This window comes from Pelodiscus sinensis, chromosome 29, assembly GCF_052426305.1.
Source record: "Pelodiscus sinensis isolate ZL-2025 chromosome 29, ASM5242630v1, whole genome shotgun sequence".
NCBI lineage: Eukaryota > Metazoa > Chordata > Testudines > Trionychidae > Pelodiscus > Pelodiscus sinensis.
In genome coordinates, this window is record NC_143080.1 from 8,697,844 (window position 1) to 8,725,258 (window position 27,415).

Below are 27,415 nucleotides of genomic sequence, written 5' to 3' on the forward strand. Positions count from 1 at the left end.
TCCCGCCCAGGCCAGCCTCTGCCGCGCCCCACAAGTGGCATCTCCTGACCCACAACTGGACTAGGGGCCTCCCTCCCGCCCAGGCCAGCCTCTGCCGCGCCCCACCAGTGGCATCTCCTGACCCACAACTGGACTCGGGGCCTCCCCCCCGCCCAGGCCAGCCTCTGCCGCGCCCCACAAGTGGCATCTCCTGACCCACAACTGGACTAGGGGCCTCCCTCCCGCCCAGGCCAGCCTCTGCCGCGCCCCACAAGTGGCATCTCCTGACCCACAACTGGACTAGGGGCCTCCCCCCCGCCCAGGCCAGCCTCTGCCGCGCCCCACAAGTGGCATCTCCTGACCCACAACTGGACTAGGGGCCTCCCTCCCGCCCAGGCCAGCCTCTGCCGCGCCCCACAAGTGGCATCTCCTGACCCACAACTGGTCTTGCCCGGCCGGGTTCTGGTGCCCAGCATCAAGAGCAGGATCTCGCCGGCTGCTCTGCCTTCCCACGATGGAGAGCAGAGCTCGGGGCCCCAGGGGCCGCGGGAGGGGGGGGTGCTTACCTACAAGGACCAGGGTGGCCTCTGCATCCTCTGGGATTTTCTCCAGGAGCTGTTTCCTAGGGGCGTGGCCCCCGGGCCCTTCCTGCGGAGAGGCCAATTGACTCCTCAGCTCGCTCTGCCGATCCAGGGCTTGCCCCCCAGCTGGACCAGCACCCGTGCAGAGAACCCCTCCCCACCCCCGCCGAGATGCCCGCACTCCACAAGCTGGCCCTGCACATGCAGGCTGCTGGCGGGCCCCTCTGTCCCCTGCCCCCATTAGCGCTCCTCCTGATGTTCCCCAGCCACGTGCGCCCCGGCCCGCCGGTGCCTTGCCTGCTCTGTGCCCGGGAGCTGCTGCATCTCGATCTGATGATGTTCCGGCAGCAGGGGCTGGATGGCGGCCTCGTCCTTCGCCTCCGTTCGCTGCAGCTGGCCCAGGGGAAGGGTGCCCAGCGATTCAGACCCATTTGGGTGGCTGCAGAAAGGGGGGAGGAAAAAAATCCAGAGTTGGTCCAGCCTGGCCTCTGTTTGCCAGACGCTGGGAAGGGCGAGAGGGGATGGATCACGTGACGATTCCCACGGTGGCAGACAGGGACACTGGACGAGATGGACCTTTGGTCTCACCCAGTGTGGCCGCTCTTACGTTCTGACCCGGGGGGAGACGCTGCTCAGCAAGGCAGGATTTGTCCGCCCCCGTCTCCCCCCGCCCCCCGCCCCCCGCCCGCCTGCTCCCACTGACCAAAGAATTGTTCCTTCTCCTAATTAATAAATTAACGTCGCTCGCGCATGTCATTGCAAAGGAACCTCCAACACCACACACACCCCTTGGGCGCTGGCCCCTCGACTCCCTTCACCCGCTACTGCAATGCGGCCACCTCTGGGCTGGGACATGGCCACTGCTGAACAGCAGCCAGCCACGCCGCACAGCTTAGGAAGTGGAAGAAGGGGGCTGGATCTGGGGAGGGTGGCCAGGCAAAGTCTGCCCAGTTCCCTCCCCCCCCCACAACCCACCCCTTCGCACGAGCTTGCACACTGCACTGCCATTTGCACCTGTGTCCGTGGGACAGGCGCTTGTGCAAAGGAGCCTGCAGGATGAAACGCTCCCGCTCGGAATAGCCGCCCCTCCCCTCCTTGGACTCCCGCTCTCCTGGCTCCCGAGAGCAGGCCAGGCCACAGCCCATCCCCGCGGCGGCAGGTACCTGTGCTGCAGCAGCAGGGCTCTCAGGGTCTCCTCTCTGTCCTGTGGCTTGAGCTGCCCTTCCAGGATCATTCGGTCTATCAGCTGATTGGTGATGCCTGCCAGGAACTTCTCAGGCAGGTCCAGAAGGACAGTGCCTGGTGGGGGGAAGGGCAGAGGTCACTGGGCCTGGAGTCCTCCCTCCCCACTCAAGCCATGAGTCACCCAGGCCATGGGACTCCCCTTCTCCATCTCACAGATGCCTCTCCTCCGCTCTGCTCCCTCCGCCTCTGATCCTGCCCCGGGAGGTGCGATGCCTGGGTGCCTCTGGTAGCACTTTGCCCCGGCGTGGGGAGGCGAGTACGTGATGACAGAGATGTGAGGGAGCAGTAGCATCTGCTCCCACCTTCCTTGATTCGGTTCTCTTCTTTCACTCCATAGTCTCTGTCTTTCCTTCCTGGTCCCCACTCCTCTCCCACCTGCCAAATCGTTGTTTCTATCCTACCCCTGCAACATGATCCACCCACATGCTTCAGGGCACAAGCTGACAATTGGCTGGTGAGGGTCAGGAAGGAATTTCCCAGCTTATTCTGCATTTGTCTGTGACTGGAGTCCTGGAAGCTGCTGTCGATGGTGTGACAGCGAGTCAGGGTTCCTCCGATCCATAGCAGCAAGAACAGACTCCGCCAGCCAGTAGAATAGAGGAGGGTTTATTGCTTCTCCAGGATACAGCACCGCATAGACGGGATGTGTCTACAGGAGTCTGGGCCAGGATGCCTCAGCCCCCTTGAGATGGGGTCCCTGGGCCCCTAGATTCCAGCCTCCTCCTTAGTCTGTTTCCTCCATGGTTCCACCCCGAGACTGCCTCGCTCCCTGACCCTGTCCCCAAACCAGATGTTCGTCTCCGCCTCCCTCCCTTTGTCTCTCCCCTGGGGACAGAACCTTGTTATCAGGTGTGTGGGCTAATACAGGTGGAGGTGAGTCAGTGGAAATCACACATCACAGGGCAGGGGGACACCGGGTTACAGAGCAGACAGCCCCCCCGCTATGTCACAGATGGCCCCTGGGGGAGGCAGGATGTTGGGCTTGTTGGCCAATCGGGTGCCACGCTTCCCATCAGCAGGGCCAAGCTGACTGGCTTCTCCAGTGAGCCTCACTTACAGGTATCGCCCAGATGCTGCCAGATGTGGCTCTCTCTTCCTTGGTCTCCCCTGCCCCGTTCCCTTGTCCCTGGCTCTTTATTTCCTTCCTCGCTGGCTCGCGGTCGGTTTCTCCCTCTCCTCCCCCGCCCCAGGCTGTGGCTGCTGACCGCCCCTCGCCTCACCTTTGGTGAAGGCCCTGCGCACCTCCAGCAGGCTGCGGAACGTCAGGTACGTGAGGTGCGGCCTCCCCCAGTGCCCCGCCTCCTCAAAGTCCTCCTCCAGCTTGATCCAGTGGCCGGCCTCCATCCACCGCAGCTCGTTGTTCCTGTCCATGACCAGTTCCTGTAACTCCACGTATGCCTGGGGAGAGAAGAGGGGCAGGACGCAGGCGCTGGAGAGCAGGCTGGGCTCCAAAGAGGTGGCCCCAACCTCGCCATAACCCAGCGGTGATGAGGGCGAGTGGGGTGACGGATGCCTGCCTGAGTGTGCCGGGAGCCTGAGCCAGTAGCGCTGCGAGGGAGGATGGCAGGCTTACTTCTGGCTCTGCCCACCTCTCAAGCTCCGCCCACGCAAACTCTGGGCTCTGCAGCCGGGATGTCCCACCCGCTTCCTTGAGCTCGGCTCCTTGCTCGTGGGACTCAGCCTAGGCCCACGTGGCTGACAGTTTCCGAGGGTTGCTCACGCATGCAGTGTGGCTCAGGTAGCCCACTCCCTCCTTCCTGCCCCACCGGGACCGTGACACCCCAAAGAACTCCCTGTCCAATACCAGGGGCTGACAGAGTCCTCCTAGTTCTGGCAGCCTTGGGCAGATTTGGGGTCCCACACTCTGGCCTCCACTTAACCCCTGCTCTGCTCTGAGCGACAGGCGCCTTCCCAAAGGGGAGTCAGATGCCTGATTCCTATGCTGTGGGGTTGGGTGCCTTCAGGCAATTTTATCCAGGGAATACAGTGATCCATCTCCCTTCCCCCCCGCTGTAGGAACTCAGGGGTCCCATGCACCCCTCAGCAGCAGCAGGGTCGAGCTGGAAGGGTGTGGGGAAGGGAGGTTAGCACCATATGAGCATGGATCCAATAGTAACGCGTCCTCTAAAGGAAGAGACAAGTGTCCAAACTCTCTAATGCCCTGTCCAGCTGGTGCCCAACACCCCACCAGACTCCGGGAGGTGATCCATTTCCCTAAACTCCAGTGCACCTCTCACCCCAGAATCCAGAGCAAATCAGCTCCAGGAACCTGACACCTTCTGGGCTCATGGTATTGTTCCAGGGTATCGATTCATCTGCAAAGGGAGGCTGGGCTTGAAATTCTGAGCGAGCTGGACCAATGGAGAGCACACAGGGATACAAGATAAGCATGGCTAACAATTGTGGCTTTGGGGGAAACGTGATCCGTCTGCCTGGCAGCCAGCCCGGATCTGTCTAGGAGCCAGAGGCCAACGCTAAGCAAAGTTGCAAGAAATTCCCTTAGTTGACTGTCATGGTCATGGAGTAACTTCCCCAGGACTCTTCCCAATCCCCATGTGATTCTGGGCCAGATTTTCAAATCAGCTGAGCATAGGTGCATGCTGGGTGCTGAGAACTTTATAAACTCTGGCTCTCAGGTATGTCTAGACTGCATCCCTCTGTCGACAGAGGGATGCAAATCAGGCACTTCGAAATTTCTAAGGAAGCAGGGATTTAAATATCCCGTGCTTCATTAGCATAAACATGGCCACCACTTTTTTTTCGAAACGGAGTTTGTTTTTTTTTAAAAGGCAGACTAGACATGGATCTGTCAAAAATAAACCCTTTTTCGACAGCTCCTGTATTCCTCAAAAAATGTCGACAGAGAGGCGTAGGCTAGACACACCCTCATCGAGGTGCCTCTATGGGGGCGGAGCTCTTTGGAAAGTCCAGCCCTGAGCTCTTTGGAAAATCAGGCTTTAACAGCCGGCTCCGACCCGAAGCAGGAGCACTGGCACCCTTTCTCCGCCATACGGGGACAGTGCATGCTCGCGTTATCCACAGACATGGCTGAGCCCTTTGGAACTCCTGCCTCAGTGACATCTGGTGGTGGTCAGTTCCCCAGGCCACTTTTAGGCCTGGGGCAAACAAGCATGTCCTTGAATGAATGTAAAAGGTGATGCCTTTCAGCCTCATCGGAAGGTAGAGTGAGGAGCTAGGCTAAGGTGCTGGAACTAGAGGGGAAGTGGTTCCCTTCATAAACAGGGGTTACAGTTTGGTTCAGAGGCACCCCCACTACATAGATTGCTCCTGTGCTGCTGATACTAGATAGGGACACATGGTGGGGAGAAAGATCCGCTGCTTGTTTCAGCGTGAGCGACAGGAACAGACAGGATTGAAGTATGAGGAAGGCTCTGCAGGGAGGAGTCCCCCAATCCTGTGGTATCATCTCTCCTTTCTACCCCATCTTCCCCCTCCCCAGAGTCTGATGTGATGCTCCCGCTAATTTTTTTCCATTGGGGTGTGTGGAATCAATTTTGTTCTGTGCACTGAAACATGTGTGGATGTGCACCACCAGTAGAAACACAATGGCCCACGAAAGCTCATCACCTAATAAACCATCTTGTTAGTCTTTAAAGTGCTACGTAGTCCTGTTTTTTGTTTCAGTTAGACTAGACTAACACGGCTACATCTCTATTCCTATTCTACAAGCTGCCAGCTGAGAGTGCGCTGCTAATCAGATGAGCAGCATTGGAATCACTCCTGGCTGGCCGCCCCAGCGTTCAGCTTACAGGGAACTCTGGTCTGATGCAAACTCTCTGGACCTGAACGGCAGCTGGGGTAACTGAGTGTAGCCCCATTGACTTCAGTGGAGCTGCACCAGCTGAAAATCAAGCTGTGTCCTTCTGTGGCCACTAGGAGGTGCTCTGACCCCTCTGCTGCAGGCTAGGACCCAGAGCAGGGGGCTCCCCATTGAAAGCAAGAGTCCTGCACAGTGGGGATTACTGGTCTGCTCCCTGCATGCTTCCTGCTAGCTACCCACAGCAGCAGGCTGTCCCCAGAAGGCGTCACCCAGTGGCCGTTGTTCTTTGGCTCCCTCTCTCAGACCCTTCCCTGGGGGGCTGGGGAATTTGATGTGATTTCATACTGGGCTGGGCGGAATAGAAAGGGGATTTTTTTGCAGCTGGATCGAGACAGGCCCTGTGGTTCCTTCTGGCTTCCCAGCTCCCAGCCTGGGCTGCCCAGTGTCCATGCAGCGGGTGTTTCTAAGGCCCAGCCTGGCCTGAGGACCACACTCCGGGAAGGGATAGCGAGGTGCCCTAAATCCAGGGGGGAGCCTCCCAAAGCTGCTCAGAACTGGCCCAGAAATGGAAGGAGAAAAAGGTGAGACAAAGGGGTGAAAACTCCCCCTGCTCTGACCCGGTTCACCTGCCCCTCCAGCGCTGGCAGAGCGCTGCCCCGCTGGCTGGGGCATTAGCAAAGTGATGGCCCTTTCCAAGCAGGGCATGAGCCCTCGGAGCAAACCCGGCTCCGGCAGCGTGTCAGGACAGGCGGGCTCGGTGCTACCTGCACCCGCCCGGACCGGCTGCCTCCAGCGCCATGTGCACAGGGGCAGTTCAGACCAGTCTGAAGTTGCCTCCATAACTGGAAGCAGACTATCCCAGCTGCCCAGGAAACAAGGTCTTTGAACGGTCATTAAGCGGCTGAGTGATGGCTGGGAAAACAGCTGTCCCAGAACTGCACTGGGTGTGTTTATAAAACAAACAAGGGCTACTGCCTAGGACTCCTTCCTGCTCTGCCTGTTCCCCAGGGAGGTGTCCCCATGCTGTGCCTGTTCCCCAGGGAAGGTTCCCTCTGCTCTGCCTGTTACCCACGGAGGGTCCCCTTGATGCTCCACCTGTTCCCCAGGCATAGTCTCCTTCCTGCTTCGCCTGTTCCCCAGGGAGGGTCTCCTTCCTGCTCTGCCTGTTCCCCAGGGAGGTGTCCCCATGCTGTGCCTGTTCCCCAGGGAAGGTTCCCTCTGCTCTGCCTGTTACCCACGGAGGGTCCCCTTGATGCTCCACCTGTTCCCCAGGCATAGTCTCCTTCCTGCTTCGCCTGTTCCCCAGGGAGGGTCTCCTTCCTGCTCTGCCTGTTCCCCAGGGAGGTGTCCCCATGCCGTGCCTGTTCCCCAGGGAAGGTTCCCTCTGCTCTGCCTGTTACCCACGGAGGGTCTCCTTGATGCCTGCCTGTTCCCCAGGCATAGTCTCCTTCCTGCTCCCCCAGGGAGGGACTCCTTCTTCCCCGGCCTGTTCCCAAGGAAGGTTTCCCTTGCGCCATGTGTTCCCCAGGGAAGGTCTCCCCCTTCCCCATCTGTTCCCCAGGGAGGATCTCCCACCTGTGCCACCTGGTCCTCTGGTAGGTCCTGGGGATCTTTCTCCCTGGCTCCCAGAGCATCCTTCCCACTGTGTTAGGATAAGAGCAGGGTCTAACCTCTCCCTGAGGGCCTGACTGGGCCATGGCCCTGTGCCAGCAAGGAGTAGCCCTGCACAGGATCCCAGCGGGGCAGGTCGCTCACCTCATGTGTCCTCCGGCTCGAGGTGGATGGGCGAGCGGCCCCCACGTTCCCTGACACCTCCTGGCTCAGGTCCAAAGAGCCGTAACCTGAGTATGAAACAACCTGATTGTTAGCCAGGCCCCAAAACCACCTGCCCAGCCAGCTCCCCCCTCCCGCCTCGGCCCTCCCAGGGGCTATTCTGACCCTGGAGCCACGGTGGGGAGGGGGTGTCCTCTCCAGCTACCGCCACCTCCCACATCTCCTGCTTCTTTGGCTGAGGGGGCTGATACAGGCCCAGAAAAACAGCCCCACCTCAGCCCAGATGCTAGGGAGGGGCGGAGGCAGAGGCAGACGGGGTGGGGGGGGAGGCAGAGACAGCTCCCGAGAGCCCCCCGCCCCTGACTTCAGGACTCTAACAGACAGGTAGAGCCAAGGGGTGGCAGAGGGCAGGCGGGCTGCCTGGGCCCAGCCCTGGCCCCCAGCCATTCCCACAGGCCGTGTGTCTGCACCCCAGTGCAGCCCCCCCCCCCCCAGCATCCCCTCCAGACGTTCTCTGGCTGCTGGGATTGACCCTGCCTGCCCTCCACACCCTCAGAGCGTTGTCAGGTGCTCCTGGCTTTGCAGATGGGCCTCTCTGCTGCAAGCAAGAGGTGGGGCCACCCCACACTCTCCCCCCCATCACGGGGAGCCCGTTCTCCTGTCCCTGGCGCCTCCAGTGTCCCACTGGCGCAGGGCAGACAGGAGCAGGGCGGGCGTGAAGGCCACGCCAGCTGCAGGCTGGGGAGCCAGCTGAGGGGAGCAGGTTCGAAGGACGCCCGGGACACAAAGGCCCCTCGCGCACGCCGGTTGCTCCGCTGCACCCCCAGGGGGATGCCCCATCCGCTGGGAGATCCAGTGTCACAGCAGTGTGGGGCCAGGGCAGGATGGAGATGGCAGCAAGGCGAGCCCCAACCCACGGGACTCCCCGTCCCTCCCAAGCCGTGGGACTCTCTGCTCTCTTGGGGGACAATGCCAGAGCCACGCCGCTCTCCCCAAACGATCTTTCCCGTGGCTCGGTTCTACCCCACCCGCCTTGAGGCTCCTTCCACAGCTTTTCCCCCGCCCTGGGATCCGAGGGGCCAGTCCCCCGAGGCGCCTGTGCACGGGTGAGAGGAGGCCTTGCAGGGCGTCCGGTAGGTCCCACCTACCTGAGAGCTCAGCGCCCTCGCGGGCACCCTCGGCGAGAAGGGCCGGGCTCCCCGGGCTTCCATTCTATAAGCCTCTGCCCCCCGTCTCGCCGGGCCGGGACGCCCTCCGGCCCCGCCCCCGAATTCCTGTCCCGATTGACTGGTGTGTTCATAGTAAATTGAAAAGCACTCTGGCTGTGCTGACAGTAAACACAGGGCCCCGGGGCGCCCTCCTGGGGCGGGGGACCCGCTCCCAGGCCTGGAGCCGTTAACCCTCCGTGGGGGCTCTTCCCTCCTGAGGCACCTCTGGGGCTGAGAGCCATTGAGTTCCAAGGAACTGCCGCTTTACCCTCCCCTGTTCCTGCTCTGGCCGGCTTTGGGGCCCTCCCCCCAGCAGACAACAGGGGGGCTCCGTGCTACCCGTGTCACACCTCAGCCAAGCTCCCCGTCACCCCCAGGGGACGCTCCCAGTTCGAGTCACACGCACGAGAGTCACACGCACGAGAGAGTCACACGCACGAGAGAGTCACACGCACGAGAGAGTCACACGCACGTGGCCTGCCCCTCAGGAGCCCTGGGGAGACCTGTTCAGTGCACCCAGCCCTCACGTAACCGCCCCACATTACATCCCCCTGATTGATTGTCTCCTTGTGTAGCAGGGAGGCAGGACAGGCCGGTAACCGCGGGGGAAGCTGCCGACCCCCATAAGTCCACTCTCCTCCCCTGCGCCAGCCAGCTCCCGCCTCCTCACCAGAGCAGAGGGTGCGACATGCGTTCCCAGGACAACCCCTCCGTGTGTGGTGCCCTCTCTCCCCGGCGGTAGGGGATCTGCAATCCAGCAGCACAACTGCCTGCCCGCCGTGACACCGAGCTGCAGCCAGGGGCTGATGTGTCATGGACTCCAGACTGGGGCTCCCCGCTGCTTACGGGCACAGAGACATTGGCACCGACCAGCCCCCCACTTTCAGAGCCCCCCGGGGCAATAATGCAATTGCTCTGCAGAACTAGCAGGGGTTGCTGCCTTCAACTAGACTGCCGTCACATCTAGCTCACACCCACACAGAGACCCACAGCTCAGACCCACACCCCCCTCACACACAGAGACACGTAGCTCACAACGCACAGAGACGCACACCTCACACACAGGTAGTCGCACGCACCGACACGCAGCTCACATCCACACGCACCACACACACCGCTCACGCTCCGGCTGAGTCACACCGCTTTCATCCCCACACCTGACACACAGACTCGCAGCTCACAACCACACACGCTTCATCTGGGATGGGTGCACGCAACACACACACAGCGCTCCCACAGAGACCCGCAGCTTGCAGCCACACCGATATTCAAAAGGCCGAAGCCCACCTCCGCACAACGCCACCGACACATACAGATTCTCTCCACTGCAAATGGAGACCAGTGGTCCCCCACACAAAACGCACAGCCCACCGCCCCCGGAGAACACACACAAACACACTCCCCCACGAGGGGCTCGCTCCCAGAAGCCAACACACCGCATGCTCCGGGAGCTGCCTCGCGCTGGCTGGTGACAGTAACAGCTCAGCCACAAGTGGCTTCTGTCTTTAGTCAAAACAAGCCCTTTATTTAACATCAATAACCAGGCGATTATGGGGAAACTGACAGCGAGGCCGCCGTGGGTCACTGCCAGGGAGGGGCAAAGTCACGCGTCCTGATGCCAAGCGGTTCCAGCAGCCACCCAACGTGCCCTGGGGCTATTTGAAAGCCTTGTGCCATCAGCGCGGAGGCTGGGCTCGGAGGGGTAAGAACTACTGCAGACTCCTAAGCTACGTCTACACTGCCCTCCCTTGCACAAGAAAATATGCAAATGAGGCAAAGCGGCGCCACGCCTCATTTGCATACTTAATGAGCCGCCATTTTGCACACGGGGCTTTTGTGCAAAAAGGAGCCGTCCACACGGCTCCTTTTTGCGCAAAACCCCTCTCTTGCGCAAGAGCCGTTCTTCCTGAAAAAAGCAGCAGAACGGCTCTTGTGCAAGAGAGGGTTTTTGCACGAAAAGGAGCCGTGTAGACGGCACCTTTTTGCACAAAAGCCCCTTGTGCAAAAACGGTGGCTCGTGAAGTATGCAAATGAGGCGTAGCGATATGCACTGCTTCGCTTCATTTGCATATTTTCTCGCGCAAGAGGGGGCGTGTAGATGTAGCCCTTGGGGCCAGGGTGCAGGGGGGTAGTGGCTAGAGCTGGCACCCTGGCACACAACAGCAATGGATTGGCTGGCACTAGGATGCCGGCAGCAGGGTGCCAGGGGGAGCGTTCTGTTGGCATGGGGCGTGCCCCCTCCAGTACCTCACAAAGGCAGAGTGCGTGACTGCATTAGCTGATCTCTTCCCTCCCCTCTGGGTTCCTCACCATTTTCAGACCCACAAGCCTCTGCCTCTCTGGGCAGGTACCAGTGGGTCTGGGAGACCCGATCTGGCAGCCGCCGGGCCCGCGTGTGCTGTATTAGAGACGAATCCAGAGGGCAGAATCTGGCTCCAGACCCGGACTCCCTCAGAGTCAGGGGGGAGGTTCGAACCCAGGTGCTTGCTGGCTTAGAGATGGTGGTAGCAGGTCAGTCACAAAGTCTGAATCGGGGCCAGAATCAGTCTCTTGCCCAAAGGGCAGGAGGAGCGAATCCAGGCTGAACTCTAGTCCTAATTAGCGCTGGGGTGCGTTATCAAACCCTCCCCCAGACACCGCAGTCCAAAGCCTACCTAGGACTCGGCGCTGCTTTCTGTTGGCTTCAGAGGTCGGTGACTCAAGGCCCTTGTTAATTTCGTCTCACCCACACACAGCCCCTGGCCCCAGATGAAATGCCCGGTGTGCGTTCTGCCTCCTTAGCTCACTCACTTTGCCCACAGCCACCTGCCAGCCTCTGCCAGCTTCCTGCTTTGCCCAGCGGCACCACCTCCATTATCCTTCCCTACATAGGGCATAGACCACGGCTAAGCCGGCAGGAGGGGCTGAAAAACACACCCCTGCCTCTCCCGATACACCATGCCTGTCCCCCCCACACCTGTCCCCCTATGTAAAACTACACCCATTCCTGCATGTTGTGCTCACAAGCACACGCTCAAGGGAACAGTGAGTGCTGTCTTTTTGCCTCCGCCAAGTTGCTGGGGGTGGGGGTCAAATGAGACACTCCCCCCCCCACCCCCGTCACCGGTTCAGGATTTGAAAACGTCCAGCCCGGACTTGGCTTTGGTGTCTGGTTCCCTTACGTTCCAGGATCTGAGATTCACAGTGTGCGTCCTGCTGTGTCCAAGCTGCCCAGGGTGGGAGTCGGGGACTTCAGCGACTTTTAGCTCTGGAGAGCCCTGGTGTATTGGCACTCATGCTAGATGTCCCAGGCCTGGCCCTGTCGCTGGACCCCTCGTGACAGCTTCAAGGTAGGAAACTTGCTTGCTAAGGACAGCTGCAAGCACCTGTGTATGTGGCTCATCGAACTGAGCATGGGGCTGGCAGCCAAATGCGCCTCTCTGGGCTAAGCCCATCTCTGCCACTGACTTGCTCCATCACCTTGGTCACATCACTTCACCTCTCTGCCTCAGCCTGTCAGACGACAGCCTGCCTCCGTCTGGAGAGTTTGGTGGGTTAATTCCAGCTAATAATAACACGAGGGATGAAATGTGTGGTGTCCAAAAGCACTGATGCAGCGAGCCCCCGAGAGAGGGCAGCATGGAGACTTAAGCCGTGGGGCTGGCTACAGATGCAAATCTCCATCTAGGGCAGGCATAGCTTGCTGGGTCCTGCCTTTGAGTGTCTTTGGGGAGGCGGGGGCGGATGGCAGTGAAAATACAACAAAGCTCCTAGCAGCCAGGCCGCCCGTGATACTCCCCAGCATTGCCTGGCACCAGGAATGAGCACCAAGAAAGCAGCAGGAAAGGTGGAAATAATTCAGGCGTTGAGCTGCCCCTGTTATCACTGAGCCAACAGGAAGCCCCGGCGCACTAGATCTCCATCGGACTCGCGGCCAGCTGAATTATTGGCCTTCCGAGACTGGAGGCCATTAGAAAGCTCATAAATACCGACTGAATGAGTAAACAAGGACTGCACCAAACAGACTCTGGTGCCAACGTGTCGTAATAGATATTTATAGGCCACCGCGGCCTCTGAGAGATGATTCACGCTGTCTGAACAGAAGGAGGCTCGGGGCATTAACCTTTTCGAAACAGCTGGGTTGTATCTGTGGACCTGTATCAGCCGTTAAAAAGAGCTTCAGGTGCCCGAGGGTTTCTTTTATTTCGGACTCATGCCAATGCTAATAACTATAGCACGGGCAGGTGGTGGGGGAGGTTAATCAGTCTAGAATTAGAATCGAAAGAGGAAAAAGAGCAGGGAAGAGCCACATGAATGATTTCCCCGGAGCAGCTTCCCCGGAAGGAAAGACTCAAAAGAAAAGGGACAATGAAGGGATAGGGGATATGATAGAGGTCTACAAATTGTGGATAAAGTGAGCAGGGGAGTGTTATTTATCCCTTCACATACCCCAAGAACAAGGGGTCACCTGATGAAATTAATAGGCAACAGGTTTAAAACAAACATTAAGCAAAGACATCCCACAATGCACTGTCAACCTGTGGAACTCCCTGCCAGGGGATGTTTTGAGGGCCAAAAGTAGAACAGGTTTCAAAAAAGAACTAGATAAGCTCACAGGGGATAAGCCCATCGAAAGCTCTTAGCCAAGACGGTCAGGGATGCAAGCCCATGATCTGGGTTTCCCTAAGACTCCAACTGCCAGAAGTTGTCACAGGGAAATTGACCCGCTCTGCTCATTCCCTCTTAAGAATTTGGCATTTCACTGTCAGAGTCAGGCTACTGGGCTAAATAGGCCACTGGTCTGACCCAGTATGGTCACTCTTAGGGCATGTCTACACTAGGAAATTGTTTCGAAATAACTATTTTGAAATAGCGTGTCCACACGACAGGGAAGCCTCGAAATGAGTCCGAGGCAGGCTCCCTTAAAGAGGACGTGCTACCTTGACTGAGAGCCGCAGGAAGCACTGGGGAGTAATTACTCTGAATGACTGTGGAGAGTGACGAGGAGTCCTGTGTGGCACCTTATAGACTAACAGGGTTATTGGAGCACAAGCTTTCATGGGCAAAGACCCACTTCGTCAGATGTATGCAGTGGAAATTCCAGAAGCAGGTATAAATATAAGTTAGTCTATAAGGTGCCACAGGACTCCTCGTCGCTTTTGCAGATTCAGATTAACACGGCTCCCCTCTGATTCTGGAGAGCGATTATTTGGAAATAGCAGCAGTGGAGCATCCACACAACCGCTATTTCGAAATAAGCGCTATTCCCCGTGGAAAGCAGGAGTTGTTTTTTCAAAATAACCAGCCCGTTATTTCGAAATAGCGGGCTTGGTCATTGGACGCGCCGCTTGTTATTTCAAAATAACTCCCTAGGCTCTTCTCCTTTCCCTCTAGACTCACAAAGTGCTTAACTGATGTTAATGAAACCTTGTGACATTCCTGGGAGTCTCTCTCCCTGCCACAGGAATGCAGCCACCTCTGGAGTGGAACTCAGCCACTGATTAGCTCTGCCCAAGAGTTACAGACCCGAGGCGACAGAGAGCCCTGTATCCAACCAGAAGCAGCTGCGGGAAGTGCAAAATACACTTGCTTTTAAGGAAACTGCCAGCCAGGTGATCATTAACAACCACAAAGAGGCAGGAGTCCAGTTTTTTGTCTCACACCAAAGTCTGCCTCCGGCAGCACAACACACACTGACCTCACACTTGAGTACGGGCTGGAGGGAAGAGCGCTGCTTTCTCCCTCCTCAGTGTATCCTTGTAGCCAAGAAGGCTAATGGCATATTAGGATGCATTAGGAGGAGCATGGCCAGCAGATCTAGAGAAGTGATTATTCCCCTTTATTCGGCTCTGGTGAGGCCACATCTGGAGTATTGTGTCCAGTTCTGGGCCCCCCACTGTAGAAAGGATGTGGTCGCATTGGAGAGGGTCCAGCGGAAGGTGACCAAAATGAGGAGGGAGCTGGAGCACATGACCTACGAGGAGAGGCTGAGGGATTTGGGTTTGTTTAGTCTGCAGAAGAGAAGAGTGAGGGGGGATTTGAGAGCAGCCTTCAACTTCCTGAAGGGGGGTTCCAAAGAGGATGGAGAGAGGCTGTTCTCAGTAGTGACGGATGGCAGAACAAGGAGCAATGGTCTCAAGTTGTGGTGGGCGAGGTCTAGGTTGGATATTAGGAAAAGCTATTTCCCTAGGAGGGTGGTGAAGCCCTGGGATGGGTTCCCTAGGGAGCGGGTGGAGTCTCCATCCCTAGAGGTGTTTAAGTCTCGGCTTGACAAAGCCCTGGCTGGGATGATTGAGTTGGGATTGGTCCTGCCTTGGGCAGGGGGCGGGACTTGATGACCTCCTGGGGGTTTCCTCCAGCTCTATGAGTCTATGATTCTAAGCCCCTTCCTGCAGATCTCCGCTCCGAAGCCTCCTAGCTGGACTTCTCCTGGGAGATCTGACGCAGCAACAGCAAAGGGAGAGAGGGGCCTAGCTCCCCAGCCAAGAGGCTGGAGTTGCTTGGAGCCTGCATCATTTCTGCCCTAAGGATAATTCCCAGGGCCTGCCCATCAGGGAGCTTGTTACCAGTGAAACAGCCGAGTTCCCGGGGTGGCAGGGCAGCGTGGCAGCTGGGAGGTGTGAAAGCCACGGACCCCGGAATAGCGTCAGAGCTGCCAACGGAACATGTTGTGACAGAGCAGCTGGGGATTGCGGCTGTCCCGTGTCAAGCGGCTGGTCCCTAACCACCCGAATAGCTACCTCTCCCGAGGAACTCGTAGGACCCCCGCACGCCGGGATCTGAGCGTCTCCCTTGGAGTCCAGCCCCCCAGCTCACCTGGGAAGCAGTGCAGGTTAAGTTCCTCCCCCGAGGTGGCAGAGGAAGCTTGTGACTGGACTGGGAAAGTCTCCTGAGCCCTCGTCTATGCTCTACCCACTAGACTTTCCTGCCTTCCTCTCCCTTCCTGTTTGGACATCACCCCTGTAACAACAATGTCCTGAGGCCATCTCTGTGATAAGCTGCATTTGTTGCACCTCCCAACTTGTCTATTTCTAGCATCCTATCACTTTACAGCCAGCCATATACTTCCTAGATGTTCCTACAACGGAGTTGTCATGCCCCGAACTTCCGTACAGCCAGGTGGCCAGATCCTTCTCTGGGGATTTGTGCGACATTCCTTGTGAATTTCACCCTTTCCTTCGCGTTCGCTCTATTTTAGAGTGCGTCTGTCTGTCTGTGCATCTGTCTGCGAGTCCATTTGTTCAGGCGCTCCTCCTAAGCGGCAAGAGCGAGGCAGGAAGCTTCCTGGTCTCCGAACATAAAGCAAGGGCAGGGTTTGGTGGTGCCAGGCCAACCGGAAGCCCCGGGAAAAGGACTGTTTTCCATAACATGCAAAGGGAGGGGCTGTGGCTTGGAGGGATGTAATAGGAGAGTGGCCACCGGGGGCAGCGAGCCTGCAGGGGAGAGCTCTCCTGCAGTGGCTGCACCACCAAGGAAATGGCCAGCAGGGCTGGGACTCCGCCATCTCACCAGGTAAGTAGCTCCCTGCCCCAAACCCTTTCCCCCGCTCCCAGCCCTTAGCCGCAGCCCCAGAGAGGGGGAGAGAAAAGGCACCTGGCAGTGGGGAGACTGGGAAAAGAAAAGACACCCTTTGACAGCTGGAGAGAAAAGGCCCATGCCAGAGGGGACCTCCCCACCCTGAATCTCTCTTCCCCCCCACCCTCACTCTCACCCCCCCACCCTTGTGCACTCCCACATCCCCAAAGCCTTGCCCTGAGTCCTGCACCCCCCACACTGCCAGCCCCCTGCCCTGAAGGACCCAGGCAATGCCGGGCAAGTCTGCTAGTATATGTATATTGGGGACTCTTCCAGACAGGGGGAGCAGCAAACTGCAAACCTGTGGAACTCCTTGCCAGAGGATGTTGTGAAGACCAGGATTTCAAAGTGTTCCAAAAAGAGCTAGATAAATTCATGGAGGGCAGGTCCATCAATGGCTATGAGCCAGCATAGGCTGGAGTGGTGTCCCTACCTCTGTTTGCCAGAGGCTGGGAGTGGGTGACGGAAGTGGATCACTGGATGAGGGGGGACCATGTGAGACTGCAGGGGTAGCAAACCACAAGGCAAGGAGGCTGGTTGGTGGGCAGGCAAAGGGGGGAGAAAGGCTCACCCACCCACTGTGCACAGACACTCACATGAGAAAAGATTGAGAAAACCTGATCTCAGAGGAAAAGTTAAAAAAACTGGGCCCATTTCATCTTGGGCAAAGGAGACTGTGTGTGTGTGTGTGGGGGGGGGGTGACACCTGACCAGCCCGCAGATAAGTTGCAGGAAGGCCAGGGACCAATTGTTCTCCACGGCCACGGAACAGAGGACAAGACGCGATGGGCGATATCTGCCGCAAGGGAGATTTCGGTCAGATATTAGGACAAACTTCCTAACTCCCAGGGGGCTGGAGACTTTCCAAGAACAGGCCCTGTCAGGGAGAGTCCAGGTTTCTTCGGTCCTGCCTCAGTGCAGGGAGCTGGAGCGAGGTCCCCTCCAGCCCATCATTGTCTCTCTCTCCACACACGTAGACCGATCACACAAACGATCCACCCAGCCCCATGGACCTCGGGGCTCCTGCGCTGAGCAGACAGCATGTTCTCCCTCCGTCCCCCGAGGTCCACAGTTTGCACAGTGCCTAGACCTCTGCTCTGGTATATATCCAGCAAATCATAACTCCGAGCCCTGGGATACTGGCACCCACACGGGACGCAGGATTTCCCCGATACTCGATGAAAGCATTGCTTGATACCCCATCTCCAGCTGCAGCCAGCGCCTAGTGTGCAGAAGCCTCCCCCAAAACCCTCCACAATGCACCTCACACACAGCCCTGAGCTCACCACACCTGCTGGGCATGGCCCCCGGAGCACGGGGGGCCCCTCCCGTGGGGCACCTCAGGCCCAGCTGGGAGGGGATCAAAACCCTTCATGGTTCACCACGCTCCTGGGGTGAGATGGCAGGGCTGTGAATTCCTTCCTGACCTCGCCCAGGCAGCGCATGCCCTGAAGCATGAGGATCCTTGAGTCATCACCTCCCCCACCTGTCGCTAGGAAACAGCTGCCAGTGGCAACCAGAATGTCCCGGGCCCCCCTCCCATTGTAAGGGACCCCTAAGCCCCTCTTAACCCTTCATGCACTCGGAGCAGTTGGGTTACTCACTGCTTTGCTCCTCGAGAGACATCTTCGACTGCTTCAGTTCGGGGTCCCTGTAGCCCTCTTCATCCAGTCTGCTCCCCAGCCCCTCCTCATAGTCCTCCTAGGGAGAGGAGGGAGAGCGCCCGTCATGGCACCACGGCTTGGGCAGCGGCATCCCTGGGCACAAGGTCTGAGCCACAGTGCCATGTCCCTTCAGGGACACAGAGGGTTCCTCGGATGTGACAACCCTGTGGGCACCGTAGCCCGGGGTGGAGCAGGCTCTGTGCGAGGATTCCCTGTGGGGGGATGGGAGCCCAGGGTGGAGCAAGCTCTGTGTGAGGATTCCCCCGGTGGGGGGATGGGAGCCCAGGGTGGAGCAGGGTCTGTGCGAGGATTCCCCGTGGGGGATGGGAGCCCAGGGTCTGTGCAGGGATTCCCCGAGGTAGGGGGATGGTAACCCAGGGTGTGTGCGGGTATTCCCCGAGGTGGGGGGATGGTAGCCCAGGGTCTGTGCAGGGATTTCCCGAGGTGGGGGGATTGCAGGGATTCCCCGAGGTGGGGGGATGGTAGCCCAGGGTCTGTGCAGGGATTCCCCCAGTGGGGGGGATGGTAGCCCAGGGTCTGTGCGAGGATTCCCCGAGGTGGGGGGATGGTAGCCCAGGGTCTATGCAGGGATTCCCCGAGGTGGGGGGATGGTAGCCCAGGGTCTTTGCAGGGATTCCCCGAGGTGGGGGGATGGTAGCCCAGGGTCTGTGCAGGGATCCCCCGAGGTGGGGGGATGGTAGCCCAGGGTCTGTGCAGGGATCCCCCGAGGTGGGGGGATGGTAGCCCAGGGTCTGTGCAGGGATTCCCCGAGGTGGGGGGATGGTAGCCCAGGGTCTGTGCAGGGATCCCCCGAGGTGGGGGGATGGTAGCCCAGGGTCTGTGCAGGGATCCCCCGAGGTGGGGGGATGGTAGCCCAGGGTCTGTGCAGGGATCCCCCGAGGTGGGGGGATGGTAGCCCAGGGTCTGTGCAGGGATTGCATTGAGCGAAGCAGGCTGGGCTGGCCGGAGCAGAGATACCGCCTGGCTCAGCGTTTCCACTACCTGGTCTGGCCCCTCCATGGGTGTTTGGCTCATTGTCCCTCGCTTGGTCCCACAATCAGCCTGGAGGCAGCATCCCCCGTGCGGCCCAGATCTCTGCAAATGGAAAGGGAAGCAGCGCCTGTCAGGTTGGGCAGGAACCGCGCAGGGTGGGTCTGGTATGGCAGCTCCCCCCGCCCCCGACACGGCTCCCGGCGGGATCCCCACACAGCCCTGCCCAATGTCCGACTGTCGGGCTCATTTATGGCCGCCCCTGCTTCTCCGGAGACGTGGCTCGCACCGGGATCGCCTGGCCCTCTCTGCAGCATCCCGGAGCACAGCCGAGGATCCAGGTCTCGTCCGCAGCCACAGGGCTGGCTTGGGCAGGAGGGGCAAACAGAGCCAGGACTCAGTTCCGGGCATTTCCATGGCTCTGAGTGTGACACCAGGCACTGCCCCAGGACCGGGTTTCCAAAAGTGCTGTGCACCCAACCCCAGGGGACATCAGCCCTTCTCAGGCCTGGGAAATTCCCGTCTGTGCAGTGGGAATAATAACCCAGTGTTGCTCTCATTAGCCTATCTAGCCCAGATCTTCAAAGCTACTGAGGTGCATAATTCCCAGTGATTCCTATGGGATTTAGGCGCCCAATACCTCTGAGGATCTGAGCTAAGCTCCGTCAGTTGGCCTGTGTAGCACCTGGCCCTGATCTTAGCTGGAGCCTCAAGGGATTTTTGGAACAGCACTCTGCACCGTAGCCAGGGCCAGCGGTGAACGCCACAGGAAATGCATCAGGACCTGGTGCCATCTGTCCATCCCCACTACTTGCCACCCACAGGGCAGATGGTGCTTGTGTTTCCATCTGAGCTCTCTGGGCTACTGGGACCGGCTTATTTTGAGGTTTGCAATGAGCACGCTGCAGGGGTGTCATGTCGCTGCGCCGCGCTCCGCCGCACACGGGATTGATAAATGTAAAGTATTGCACGTTGGAAAAAACAATCCCAACTAGTAATACAATATGATGGGGAATCCCTTAGCTACGATTACTCCAGAGAGAGATCTTGGTGTCATTGAGGAGCATTCTCTGGAAACATCTCCTCAGTGTGCAGCGGCAGTCAAAAAGCAAACAGAATGTAAAAAGGGGATAGAGAATAAGACAGAGAACATCCTACAGCCCCTGTATAAAACCATGGTGCACCCACATCTCGAATACTGCGTGCAAATGTGGTCGCCTCATCTCCAAAAAGATAGATTGGCATTGGAAAAGGTTCAGAAAAAGGCAATAAAAATGATGAGGGATTTGGAACGGATCCCATATGAAGAGAGATTAAAAAGACTGGGACTTTTCAGCTTAGAAAAGAGGAGACTGGGGGGGCGGGGGAAATAGGGTAGAAATCTATAAAATCATGCCTGGTGTGGAAAAAGCGAACAAAGGAAAGTTATTTACTTATTCCCACAATATAAGATCTAGGGCTCACCAAATGAAACTAACAGGCAGCTGGTTCAAAACAAACAAAAGGAAGTGTTTCGTCACTCAGCGCCCAGTTAACCTGTGGAACTCCTTGCCAGAGGATGTGGTGAAGACTAGGATTTTAACAGGGTTCAAAAAGAGCTATTAGCCAGGATGGCTAGGGATGGTGTCCCTGGCCGCTGCTTCTCTGTAAATGGGTGACAGGGGAGGGAGGGATCACGTGAGGGTTCCCTGTTGTGTTCCCTCCCTCCGGGGCACCTGGCATTGGCCCCTGTCGGCAGACAGGATGTTGGGCTGGATGGACCTTTGGTCTGAGCCAGTCTGGCCATTCGTATATTCTCATGGGAGCCCTTCACTCCGGTCACTCGCTCCCACCCCCAAATGCTGGGACCTTGCTCCGCTGATGGGGAGATGTTTGAGGTAACCGGGGGGGAAACGAGGTGCCAGGCTTTGCTCAGAGTCCCTCAGCGAGTCCCCCCGCAGGGCCAGTGCATCTCCCACCTTGGGCTACCGAGGGATTGAGTGCACTGAGGCAAGGAGGCTAGGCCATTGGCTTCAGAACCGGGGTCCAATTTAGAGTCAAATGAGGGCTTGGTTGTAGGCAGAGTGGCACTGGCCAAGTTTGAATCCCACGCCGAAGGCTGGGGGGGACAGTCCCACTTTGGTTTACACCAGGTTTATTTTATTCTGTTTAAGCAGCTGGGGAACAGGGCCATGCGAAAGGCTGTGTTCTACCCACACAGGAGGGTGCAGGCAGGTGTGCACCGGCTTCCCTAAACCCGTTGTTAAAAAGGATTTCCATTAAACTGGTGCCACTTCGGAGTCTGGAGAAGACCTGCCCAGCCCGGCCTGCGGCTCCATGCACCCTGAGTGACAGCGGAGTTTGGTTCCCCATTGGACACCACGTAAGAAGGGGGAGCCAGAGGTCCATCCAGATCCGGAGCCAGGCCTCCAGCTCATTTCTGTAACAGAGATTCCTAGAACCCACGATCCACCTCGCACACACACACGCCAAAACACCTGGGAGCATTCGCGCCCCAAATCCTGAGCTCGCCTTGGCCCCTCGACACATTTTGTGAACTGAAGTCCGACCGCAGCGTTGGCTCCGAGCAACCTGTCTGTGAAGCCGGTTTCTTGGGAGCCCTGTTTCAGCACAGCTGGTTGAGGCGACAGGCTGCAGCCAGGCGCACACTGGGCGGACACCCTGCTCAACAGTGAGACTCGAACCGGAGACCCTCCGGCGCCTGCCACACGGCCCTCTAGCGTCTGAGCCAAAAGCAGAGCCCCGGGAGCCGCAGGCGACTGCAGTAGCGGGGGTCAGCCACTAGGAGGCGACGCATGCTCACACTATGCCATTGCCTCACCCTTGCCTGAAGGCTGGGTCTTGGTGCAGCCTTTGCCAGATGTATCCAAGCCGCCATCACAGCTGGCTGGGCCCGATCCTGGAGCCTTCTACTTTGAAGAGCAGCCCCAGGGGCCCTAAGGATTATCAATAGCCCTGGACGCAGAGGGTGGATGATTTTTCAGAGCCGTCTTGCCCTGTAGGGCTCTGGGGACCCCAAGCATATGGCCAGTAGGAGGTTCCGGGTTGAAGAACTGGACTTCCCCACCTTGGTTCTCGCTACCAACCTATAGCAGCCTACAGGAGCAGTGAGGTGGGGGGCGTGCCCCCAGCCTGAGTCTGGAGTCTGAGTCCCTCTCACAGGATACTACAGATGACACTAGAGAAAGGACGTGGACGCATTGGAGAGGGTCCAGCGGAGGGCCCCAAAAATGACGAGGGGGCTGGAGCACATGACCTGCGAGGAGAGGCTGAGGGAGTTGGGCGCAGTTAGTCTGCAGAAGAGAAGAGTGAGGGGCGATTTGAGAGCAGCCTGCAACTCCCTGAAGGAGGGTTAAAGAAGCAGGAGAGAGGCTGTTCTCAGTGGTGACGGGTGGCAGAACAAGGAGCAATGGGCTCACATTGCAGTGGGGAAGGTCTAGGTTGGAGATTAGGAAAAACTCTTTCCCTAGGAGAGTGGGGAAGCCCTGGGCTGGGTTCCCTAGGGAGGGGGTGGAATCTCCATCCCTAGAATCCCGGCTTGACAAAGCCCTGGCTGGGAGGATTGAGTTGGGGTTGGTCCTGCTTTGGGCAGGGGGCTGGACTCGGTGCCTCCTGAGGTCTCTTCCACCCCAGGATTCTATGATTCTATGACTTGCAAGCTCTCTGCAGCCTCGTAGGGGAGGGGGCGGCCCCAGGGACCTCACAGGCTCACTAGCCCAAGGATTCACTGTGGACGTGGCCAGCCTGCTAGGTGGCTGGTGAGCTAGAGGAGGAAGGGGCAGGAAAGCGTTTGGGTCCAGGCCAGGTGGCGCGACTGCGACAGGAGCCCCGGGTGCGGCTGGAGATCTGTCCCGTGCGAGCAGACAGGACCTGGGCCATAGTGAACAGCAATGAGAGAGGAGCTCGCACGGTGACTAGAGTCTGGCCCAGGAGGGCCCGTTAGCCCCCGAGCGGGGCAGGAAGCTTGCTCTTGGGGCGCACTTTGCGGCTGGGCCTGGAAATCCAGGGCGAGGGGCAGTTGCAGGGAGTCACTCAGACCGTGGCTCTTTGCTGTCTGAGCCAGCAGTGAACCAGGGCCCATGCTTGGTGCTAGGGCTGCCGCGCTGCTGGAGATGCCTTGCACGATGGTTAACGGTGCCCCGGCGGGTTTTCTTGTTGCCAGTGCGAGCAGTGTGAGCCCTCAGCTCCACTTCTGCCTGCCCTAACCTCCCCCAGAGCCTTCATCTTTGCCCTGAAGCTCCCGCCTGGCCTGGCTGTGCCCTGTAGAACACGCCCCACCCCAGAGCTGGCTGCATGTCAGCAGGGGATGAAGCAAACTGCCTGCAAAGCGCTTGGGAGTAAAAGGCCCTTTAGGCACTTAGAGGAGGGGGACAGTCAACAGTGCGCCCTTGTAGCCAAGAAGGCTAATGGCATATTAGGATGCATTAGGAGGAGCATTGGCAGCAGATCCAGAGATTTCATTATTCCCCTTTATTCGGCTCTGGTGAGGCCACATCTGGAGTATTGTGTCCAGTTCTGGGCCCCCCACTATAGAAAGGATGTGGATGCATTGGAGAGGGTCCAGTGGAGGGTGACCAAAATGATGAGGGAGCTGGAGCACATGACCTACGAGGAGAGGCTGAGGGAGTTGGGTCTATTTAGTCTGCAGAAGAGAAGAGTGAGGGGGGATTTGAGAGCAGCCTTCAACTTCCTGAAGGGGGGTTCCAAAGAGGATGGAGAGAGGCTGTTCTCAGTGGTGGCGGATGGCAGAACAAGGAGCAATGGGCTCAAGTTGCAGTGGGGGAGGTCCAGATTGGATATTAGGAAAAACTATTTCCCTAGGAGGGCGGTGAAGTGCTGGGACGGTTCCCTAGGGAGGGGGTGTTATCTCCATCCCTAGAGGTGTTTAAGTCTCGGCTTGACAAAGCCCTGGCTGGGTTGATTGAGTTGCGGTTGGTCCTGCCTTGGGCAGGGGCTGGACTTGATGACTCCTGAGGTCTCTTCCAGCTCTATGCTTCTATGAACAGCGACACGGTGTTGGCAGTTTCCCCAGGTATGGGGAGAGGAGGGGAGCTGTTGTGTTCTGCATCACACTGATAGTCCGTGGGCTGGTCCCCTCTGTGCAGCCAGCCTCCCCTCCCCTCCCTAACCCGAGGTATCGTCTATGTCCCCATTAGCCCAGTAGTAGCCCAGCTCCGGCAGCGCCGGGCCACCTCGGGGAGACAGGCCAGTTCAACCTCAGCCGGAGCTGTGCCCAGCTGGATTGGGACAGGGTGAAAAAGCACAACAAGAACTGAACACGGGAAAGAGCGGGGGAGTGGGGTGAGGGGGGAATAGCCCCTCCCATCTCCCACCTTCCCTCTCCGGCCTCGCCCCCACCCCCGGGCAGCTGCTGGACTGCCGGATGGCCTTTGATCCACCAAATGACACCGATGCCGCAGCGCGTTACAGCTGCACAGACTCTGTACCTGCCCCCGGCTCCAGCACCGAGGCCCACGGTGCAGAAACAGCACTGCAGGACGGATCAGCGTCCACAGCAGGGCCCCGTACGGCTCCCTCTGCAGCACAGAGCCTGGGAGTAGAAGGTCTGGCCCCTCGGGCCCTGCCTTTCTGGGCACCGCACTCACACGCCGCTGATCAACGTCCCCCCGGAGGAAACTCCACCATGGCCCCAGGCTGGGCCGGCTGCCAGAGAACCAGGGCTAAGCCAAGCCCCGCGGGGGCGAGTCAGCTCCCGCCGGCTCTGGGCTTCAAAGGCAGAACCACAGGGCATCTGCCAGCCCCTGAGAGCCACCGGCCCCTCGGATCCCCAAGCCCTAGGGGGAGGCCGGGCCACACGAGCTCAACACTTGTCTGGTTTTAGAGGGACACAACAGCAGGCCGCTGGGTGCGCTCAGCTGCCCCGTTCTCCCACAGAAGCCCAGCCCCGGCTGCTGTGCCAGCCAGACCTGCGGTCAGGGAGCCCATGCACAGGCTGTTCCTGCCAGCTCTGCTTCTCTGGCTACTCTGCTTTACCCGCCCGCAGGTGGGCTCTGTGACCCAGCCTGGCTCCCACATCCAGGAAGTCCCAGCCAGCACCTTCCCTGCAAGGCTGCCGAGACCCGGATCCAACAGGACACACGGGGGAGCGGTCGGGGGGCCTGGCTCCAGCTGGCGTCTGGCTAGGATCAGGGGCTGGTCATTGTTGCGGTGACTCTGCAGCCCAGGATTTCGGGGCAGCCTCCAAACCCATCCGCGTTCTTAGGGAGAACTCCCTGGAGACCATCTCCTCCCGAAGACACCCCGGCACGAGCCAGCCCAACTCCCTCCGGAGATACCGGGGAGCCGGAAACCGCTGCCCTCGTGGTCCTGCTCCCCCCTCAGCTCCCCCAACACCCCACTCCGCCCCTGGCACCCAAACTCCACCCACTCAGCCCCGCTCCCCAAGGCGAGCGAATGAGCAAAGGGACCTACCAGTGCCCGGTGGGATCCCGGGAAGCCTGCAACGCCTCACAGCTGGGCTCTCCTCCGGAGCACCTGGCTCAGCTGTGGTAGCCTGCCCGCCGGGGAGACAGTAGAGACCTGAGCTCCAGCTGGAGGCGCTTCAAACGCCTGAGTCACGCTCACCTCCCTAATCTCGCAGGCCCACCAGCCCTGCGCACTGCCCTGCTGCTTGGAGATTCACCCCTACCGTGGCCCCGTAAACACCATTATCTGGAGAGGCCATCTTGTAGAACCAAGCCCGCCCCTCCCTACCCATGGCAATGGCCATCACCCTGCCCGGCCCCCCCACCCTGAGCCTCCATCTCTCTCCTACGCTACTAATTTCATTGACTTTTTGCAAATGAAGTTTCATGCCCAGGTTTTTTTTGGTGGGTCGTGTTGATGGCCTCGCTGGTGTCTTTGCAATATCTTGTTTACCAGTTTCTGGGGATTCCCTCTGGGGAATGCCCTGGGCGGTAGGACAGGAAACCCGTCTCAAACTTTATTAAAAAAAAAAAAGTGCGTCTGGCGAGGCATCTCCCCAGCTGCTGTGATGTGACGTGTTGGAAGATCAAGGCTCTCAGCTCCCGCCGATTTCACCGCAGGGGTGTCTGTGTTTACCAGCCGCGTCTCTATCACTGTTATCCATGCGTAGGCCAGTGGCATGTGTGAGACCAAAGCATGTGCCCAGCATACTTGGCATCACGCCGGGTGTTGAGAGGTCAGTGAGGCCTCACCGGCTAAGAGCAAAGGAAAAGCTCCCATTGACTTCAGTGGCCTTTGGGGGCAGGTGCCAGAGACATTGGGTGCGTTTGAAACATTCATCGGCACGACAGGGTTGTTTTCCCGGGCGGTACAGCCATGGATGCCAGGTATACGGGGGTAGAACATACCCAGCGTATTGCCAGACATCGCATCCTGGTACAGCACACCTGCCCTGTGGCTGAATGGTCCAGCCTCCTCCTGGTTGAACACACCTGCACAGCACACACGATCATAGACTCCTAGGGCCGGAAGAGACCTCAGGAGTCATCGAGTCCAGCCCCCTGCCCAAGGCAGGACCAATCCCAACTCAATCATCCCAGCCAGGGCTTTGTCAAGCCGAGACTTAAAAACCTCTAGGGATGGAGATTCCACCCCCTCCCTAGGGAACCCATCCCAGGGCTTCCCCACCCTCCTCATGCAATATCCAATATAATAGCTAACATCCAACCTAGACCTTCCCCACTGCATCTTGAGTCTATTGCTCTTCATTCTGCCCTCTGCCACCACTGAGAACAGCCTCGCTCCATCATCTTTGGAACCCCCCTTCAGGAAGTTGCAGGCTGCTCTCAAATCCCCCCTCCGGGTATGTCTACACTACCCCGCTAGTTCGAACTAGGAGGGTAATGTAGGCATACCGCACTTGCAAATGAAGCCCGGGATTTGAATTTCCCGGGCTTCATTTGCATAAACCGGGCACCGCCATTTTTAAATCCCAGCTCGTTCGAACCCCGCGCTGCGTGGCTACCCGCGGCACGGACTAGGTAGTTCGGACTAGGCTTCCTAGTCCGAACTACCGTTACTCCTCGAGGAGTGTCCATTTCCCCGTCAGTGAAAGCCTGGGGCTGGTGCATGGTCCATGCTCGGTCAAACATGTATGGATCCTGCCTGGGGTGAGAAAGGCCCTGGTCTAGGAGCCAAGACTCCTGGATTCCAGCTAGGCCCTGCAGAACCTTGGAGAAATCATTTCCCCCTGCAAAACAGGGCCAGCATCCCCTCTCTTCCCCCCACTGCTGCCCGGCTCCTGGAGGCCAGTGGCTGAAAAGCATCAGCACGAATTGTTGGAGCTTTCACAGGCTGTCCCGGCTGCCCCTCGGAGGCGCACGAGACAGCAGAAAAAACGTGCTTCAGCCGCCCAGCTGTTCAGCAGCTGGTGCACAATCGACCCAGGCCCGGGCAGCGTGATGCGCACCCGCCCCGACTGGGTTTGCGCCATCCACTGATTTGAAACCGCGCAGGCGCCTGGCATCTGCGGAACGCGTCCCAAAGGCTACGAAGCAGCCCTCTGCTCCTTCCCGTCGATGTACAGCGACCCAGCCGCTGGGCCTATCTCTCACAGCCAGGAGAGCACGGCAGGATTGATACGGTGCATTTCAGCGGCTCACCCGGGGGGAGGGGTGGAGCGTGCGAGCTCAGTGCACAGGAGAGCCCGGGGGT

General features: G+C 58.7%; 1 protein-coding gene across 1 annotated transcript in view; it reads right to left on the minus strand.

Annotated features, from left to right (window-relative positions):
• The window catches only part of SLC4A1 (solute carrier family 4 member 1 (Diego blood group)), a 47,362-nt gene extending 21,981 nt beyond the window's left edge, over nucleotides 1–25,381 (minus strand). The window contains exons 1-8 of the mRNA XM_075911504.2: nucleotides 25,208–25,381; nucleotides 18,788–18,880; nucleotides 17,726–17,822; nucleotides 7,342–7,427; nucleotides 3,026–3,203; nucleotides 1,724–1,859; nucleotides 858–999; nucleotides 546–627 (exon numbers count right to left, since the gene is read on the minus strand). Of these exons, the coding sequence (XP_075767619.2) occupies nucleotides 546–627; nucleotides 858–999; nucleotides 1,724–1,859; nucleotides 3,026–3,203; nucleotides 7,342–7,427; nucleotides 17,726–17,822; nucleotides 18,788–18,820 (754 nt within the window). The 5' untranslated portion in view covers nucleotides 18,821–18,880; nucleotides 25,208–25,381. The remainder of the gene's footprint in view (nucleotides 1–545; nucleotides 628–857; nucleotides 1,000–1,723; nucleotides 1,860–3,025; nucleotides 3,204–7,341; nucleotides 7,428–17,725; nucleotides 17,823–18,787; nucleotides 18,881–25,207) is intronic.
• Nucleotides 25,382–27,415: the final 2,034 nt, after the last annotated feature.